General features: G+C 34.0%; 1 protein-coding gene across 1 annotated transcript; it reads right to left on the minus strand.

Moving 5' to 3' along the window:
* Nucleotides 1–1745: 1745 nt before the first annotated feature.
* On the minus strand, nucleotides 1746–4450 carry LOC110930799 (myb-related protein 2). Its single transcript, XM_022174182.2, has 7 exons — nucleotides 4303–4450; nucleotides 3935–4142; nucleotides 3752–3828; nucleotides 3364–3424; nucleotides 3193–3265; nucleotides 3046–3115; nucleotides 1746–2656 (listed from the first exon to the last, which is right to left on the minus strand). The coding sequence occupies exons 1-7, from the start codon at nucleotides 4306–4308 to the stop codon at nucleotides 2066–2068; spliced, it is 1086 nt and encodes a 361-aa protein (XP_022029874.1). The 5' UTR covers nucleotides 4309–4450; the 3' UTR covers nucleotides 1746–2065.
* Between the last annotated feature and the right edge of the window lie 1930 nt (nucleotides 4451–6380).

Raw genomic sequence — 6380 nt, forward strand, 5'->3', positions numbered from 1 at the left:
CCTCGAAAACATATTATTTTGTTCAACCCGTGAAGTTCGCAGGTATTAGTACTTTTATATATTACACCAGAAGTTTAGGATGCAGCTGCACATGTTGTGCGCCCTGGTGTGACCACTGATAAAATCTAATGTTGTGGTTCATGAAGCAACCATTGCTGCTGGTATGAGCGATTATAAGTAACCCCGCCACAACGCAGTGGGGCCTACTTTATTGTCATTTTTGGAGATTGTCATATAATGATGATAGAATTTATGTATTTGACACATGCATTATTTAAAGAAAATTTTAAATTTGACGCTTTAAGGAAGTTGGTCCGTCAACAACTAGACTATAAGAAATATTACCCACTTAATCTTCTTTATAAGATCACATTTATAATTGATCGATAAGTTTTGTGTATAAATATCTTTTATTCTTTTCAATAATTTTAGGCATGGTGAAAATTGAAATTGGCCTTACACTCTGCTTTGTTAGAATCTGGTGATATAGTCTTTCTTACGAGTTTTAAAACTATGAATTCAAAAGAAAATCTATTCGTACTAATAAAAAATATATAACTAGGGGACACATGTCCCATGCAGCAAGTTCATCACAAAAGTTTCAATTTTGACTTTTTGTTTGACCAATATGCTTTTTTTATACTTCCAGCAAGCAAGTTATAAGCAAGTTATGCGAGTGATAAGAGTGTTGATCATCTCAAGAAGTTTAAGCAAGGGAAAGTCATGACAATTTTATAATTCACTATATTTATTTCCTTCTAGGAATAATCGTATAATTTTCCTCGAATCTATACCTCAAAACATATTATTTGTCCCCCACGAAGTTTGCAGGTATTAGCACTAATATCATATATAACAATTATTATTTTAGGATTCCATTATCCAAGAAAATAAGAGGTAAGTGGGTACTTTGAATATACCATTCGGTATATCATAGAAAAACTCTACGACATAAAAAAAATTCGTCCATAAAAACACATCACAGAAAATAGGGTCCATTTTCTACCAACATCATACGATCAAGGCCAAAAAAGAAAAAAAGTATCGTACACTAGAAATCAAATTGATGCGCTGTCTGTTGAAACTAAAGCTCTTCTTGACCCGCTCAATGGTTTGCCCAAGTAAGAAGAAATTTTATATTTAATCTGTTAACTAAACGGAATTTTCTGGGTACGAATTGACACCCATATTTAGTATAATGTACCCAAACATGTTTTAACATAATAAGTTTTTTTTTTCCGAATTGTGTTCTTAAAGTTCAACTTCAGATTTCCATAAGTCCATGCGTACAGTATGTTTATGATCAGTTTAAACGTAATTTTTTTTTCAAAAAATAAAAAACATATCATTTCCTAACACCGCGAAATTCGCGGGTATTAGCACTAGTTCTAATAGTAAATACTTTTCTAATATTACATTACACATGTTGTCAGTGTTTACACATTCTCGTATTTTGGTAAGTTAATAACGCCTACACGTTAAGATATTAAAAGATTATGCGATCTATGTTAAAAGCATATGCTTTCCTTTAGAGGACAGATCTTGGTAAATGAGTAGAATAGAAATCAATTATCGAAACTATTTTCATGTAATCTACTTCTAGCATTATTCTCGTATATATAAAACTAACTACTTATGAACTTTATAAACATACATACAAATACACCAGAATCCCTCCCTGACATGACATGTAACACAACACAAACTTGACACAAAAATAATCTGGTTTTGAATCAGTTGGGTGGTAAACAAATGGGCCGACCCGCCAACCTGTTTAGAATTAGATATATTCGTTTAAAATATATAATCTACAAGTTCAACCCATATATGACCCGTTTAACCTGTTTACAACCTACCAACCTGTTTGGCCCGTTTAAATAAACGGGTTACATGAGTCATGTTTTAAATGTGTCTGGGCTAGAGTCAATATGTATGACACGATCGCCACAAATTGGTAATTATCTCATATTTTTCCAATTATTTTATGCTACAAAAAAATCTAAAAAACCAATACAAGATCTTTAATCCCCAGGCATTAATCAGAAACATGATTCCGTAACATCTATTACCAACCAAGTCCATTCAAATCGAAATGCTTGCGACTTGACGCTGCATCGTTTCCATCATGGGCATTAAGGTCCAAACTTTGTCCAAAATATGTCAGTTGCAACTTCTGTGGCATCTCAGTTTTCTCTTCCTTCACATAATCCGTCTTGCTTTGATTCGTTTGATCCGTTAAAATGACTTCTTCGCCCCTATCCGTAAATCTTGTGTTCCATGCAATGCTCTTAAGTCCTCCAACACTGATTGACAGATCACACCTCTTGACATTTTCCGGCTCATTCTCAACCTTCTTCGCCTTTAAAAGTGTCAAACCGATCATTTCTTGTTCAGTTTGTTGACCTTCACCGTAAGTCAAACAACTATCAACCGAACAATCTGTTGGCTGGTTCGTACGCATTGATACATCGTTGATTAACGTAGAGTTTATGCAGTGAGTAGACACTTTAGACACCAAGTCGGATAATTGAACCTTTGCAGCCTCTAGTCCTACCGAACCTAAGTTTTGCCTTCCAAGCGTTTGTTGCGCTTTTTCAAGAACCGATTGCAAGTATTTCCCTTGTGCTTCGATTCGAAGCTGTAAGTGTCTTTGTACCTATTTTATATTAAATAATATTTTCAAACAATTATAGATTATTTTTTGATGTATATATTAAACAATTATATATATATATATATATATATATATATATATATATATAGAGTAAGGTTAACATACAAAAAGCCTTATCATACATCACGTAGGAGACAATGGTAACCGTTGGATCAGGGGTATAATCACGCATGGGACCACATAATCACGCATGGGACCACATAATCATGCATGAGACTATAATCACGCACGTTCTATGATAATAACGCACGTTATATTTTTTGTCATGTATGTTAATGTAGGTTAAGCCCTGAAGTACATTATACTTTCTCTCTCTCTCTCTCTATATATATATATATATATATATTTGTGTTCATGGAATGATATCATACCTCAAGCTGTTCATGCAGCCTTCTTTGAGCTTCAATTTGCATCTGTATGGCTTCACTTATCTGCGGGTTTCTGAACGGATATTTTCACCGTTAGAATGAACGTTAACTTACAATTGTGCAGCTGAATAACTGTTTCTTAAATCTTACTTGTTTGTTTGCACGCTCGAGTTGCTCATGCGACTTCCACTTGTTTCACTAACCGCATCTCCCGCCACCATATCTACAGCCCAAATGTTGTTTCTTATCATGAATTATCCTTTTTATATAAATTGTTACAAAACATATTAAAAACTTTAAATGGGTTCTTAGAGTTCTCACCAACTTTGTTTGTGCCACCGCTATTAGTTTGTCTATATTGATTCTTACTCAGCCTGTATTTCTGCCAAACAAAAAAAAAATTACTTAAAAAAAAACAAAAAAAAAAAACAAAAAAGGAAATTAGTTTGTTTGCCTGTTTTACGTCGTTACATATACGTAAAATGGAAACGGGCCAAAAGTTGTTAGAAGCCAATTTTTAATGCATAAAACCTCCAATATCGTTTTATTATATGATTTTGAAATCTTACCTGATACACTAACTGTTCGTAAAAAATATCAAAAGGTCGGATTAAAAGTCGTCCAGGCCAACCCAGCCCGACCCGACCCGTTACCCAACCTGTCCAGTTTACCGCCTCTAACTAAATAGAATTATGATTGGTATGTTTACCTGGAGGTGACTTTTTAAGTGATATAAAGTAAGCCCTTGAATTCCCATTAGCTTCAAAACTGATTTTGGAGTAGCCTCTATAGCAAAAAAAAAAAAAAAAAGATAGAACAATAAGCAATAAGTTTTTTTTTTTTTGGTATTTTTTCTTTTAATTTTAGAAAATTTTGAAAGATGCACTCTTACTATCTGCTCCTCCAAGTTGGTTGACGGCTTCTATGAACCGTTCATGGAGATCCGGTGTCCATTTGAGTCTAGGTTTGGCATCAGTCGAAAGAACAAGTCCCGAATCCTCTCCATTATGTCCACCTTGCAAAAACAGATGCCTTTCCGGCGTAATTGACATTCTTGATGTCGAATGAATGTTCTTTCCTTCATGAAGATGATGATACATCTTTATACCCAAAACACAAAAGTTTTTTGTTAGCTTTGGAAGCGATCATGCGACATGAAATAATCATATAACAAAATTTTTGCGCGTTAGGAAAATTTCGTAATTTATTTAATGATTTACGCGTAAAACCCATGAACACAAATAATACTCGGTTTGATACCTGCATACTATATTATCTCTTTGAGTCTTGTTCTTCACACACTTCAAACTATGAAACTTGATTCTTGTGTATTCTCAAATATGTGTCTTGATACTATAACACCTCTTATCTACAACTTATTATCCACATACTGATTGTTTGCGCGCCCAGCCTCGCTTTATAAAGAAAACGGACAACGGGTGGATGGGGGTGGGGGGTGGGGGTGGGGGGTAGGAGGGGTGCTTTCTAAGTGAAGCATAGAATCTTGGACAAATCTAATGAAGGAATAACACTAAACTCTAATCCAATCTTCGTGGCGACATGTAAATAAACTCATTTTCTTTTGTTTACATCAACTACTTTGCTTTGCATCGCTACTTTCTATTATTCTCAGAACCGAAATTAGAATTCCGTTGCACTATAAAACTCTTAACACCTTACAATGGGTACCGGAATAGATCCACAAATATTGTAAAGTGAAAAGAACCTTATTCCAAGATTTTCTATACGGCGTATCCACTATCTTCAAACGCGTCTTAATCTTCATAACATTATAAGAGTACTAATTAATGACACATATCTTTCATTTTTCTGTATTCAGGATATAGATGATGACATAAAGGAGATGTTGAGTTAATTAGAAGAAATGGAAGAAGATTATGTTGACTAAAGCATCTCCAACTTGGAATAAATATACACAAAAAGATATATAAAAAAATGAAAAGATTCTCCTTCTTGGAGGGCAGGCATGGAACAAGAACACATTCCCTTTTGTCCCCTTCAATATGTTTGGTACTTATTCATGCCTACACACTATTTTAAATCTTGTGGGCCTTCAACCAAGATCTTCGAGTTCTTCGGTTAGTATACAACGGCCGGCCGGCTGGCCTTCATGAATTTAACCCGAGGCGGGTCCCTTTTAAAAGAATGAACGAACGAATAACCGGTTGTACTTCACTCCATACTTGCATTTGATGAGTAGAAGGACATATGATATGAATTATGAATCTTCAAACACACACTGACACATATATTATAAGGGATTCATAATACATTTATACACCAACACCATTTCTCATCTCCTGTCACAACTTTCACTTCAAGTACTCATTCTTGAAGGATCAAAAATCATATTTCTAGTAATGATGGATACAAATTGCAAACCACTTAAAAAACAAAAACATACACACATGCACGCGCGCACGCACTAATAATATATAATGACGATCAAATACACAATTAATGGAATTATCATAAAAATGGTAAGTGAAGGAAACTCAAAAAATGCATGGTGGTATTTTTGTAAATATATATGTGAGTAATCTAGAGTGATTATATAATTAAGTTACTTATATAATTACTCTAGATATTGTACAACTGCTAGAATGCTTTTTTTGGAGATTTATTCACTTTGTACCATTTGTATGATAATTCCATTTGTACTTGAACTTAATCCTACATATACATATATAGAAAACTCCTCTCCCTATATATATGTGTATATGTATATGTGTGTTGGAAAATTGGTGATAATGTGATTTTTTCACTAATATTGGACACCAATATTATATTTATGTATGTGTTATATAAGTAATTATTAACAGTTTTGTGTTCTACTATGTGAGATCTTCACAACGAATCAAAGCATGTCTAAAACAGAGCTAAGATGAATGAGATATCGATAGTTGAAGTTATGTGGTTGGAATAATCAAAGCTAGGAAAATTGAAATATAAGCGGGGTTATTCCTTGGATATTGTTTTCTTAGCCCAAGGAACAAGTGGATCACACCCTAATTTGCACATGTACGTGTAGTGTGGGCACAATGTGGTGCTTGATGACACAACTTGCGTTTCGCACACTCACATCACAGTGAGCTTGCGCCGGTTACACCTGATAGGGCAACGGATCGAGAGCGGTAGTAACTTTATCTATCATAAACTAAATTGGAATAACATTTTCACTTTTCCTTTTAAATTCAATATCAATGCAATTAATTTTAGTTTATTTACAAGATTAATGTGCTTGTCATTTTTTTGTGTGAGTATAGAAGTTGACTTATGAGTTTATCTTTGGGATAAAGGGAAAAGTAAAACCCATG

The sequence above is a fragment of the Helianthus annuus genome, chromosome 11, assembly GCF_002127325.2.
Source record: "Helianthus annuus cultivar XRQ/B chromosome 11, HanXRQr2.0-SUNRISE, whole genome shotgun sequence".
Lineage (NCBI taxonomy): Eukaryota > Viridiplantae > Streptophyta > Magnoliopsida > Asterales > Asteraceae > Helianthus > Helianthus annuus.

Coding starts and splice junctions, on each gene's coding strand:
- LOC110930799 (XM_022174182.2), bottom strand. Junction 3,829..3,934: donor CCAACTTGGAGGAGCAGATA/GTAAGAGTGCAT, acceptor TTTTTGCTATAG/AGGCTACTCCAAAATCAGTT. Junction 2,657..3,045: donor GGCTGCATGAACAGCTTGAG/GTATGATATCAT, acceptor AATATAAAATAG/GTACAAAGACACTTACAGCT.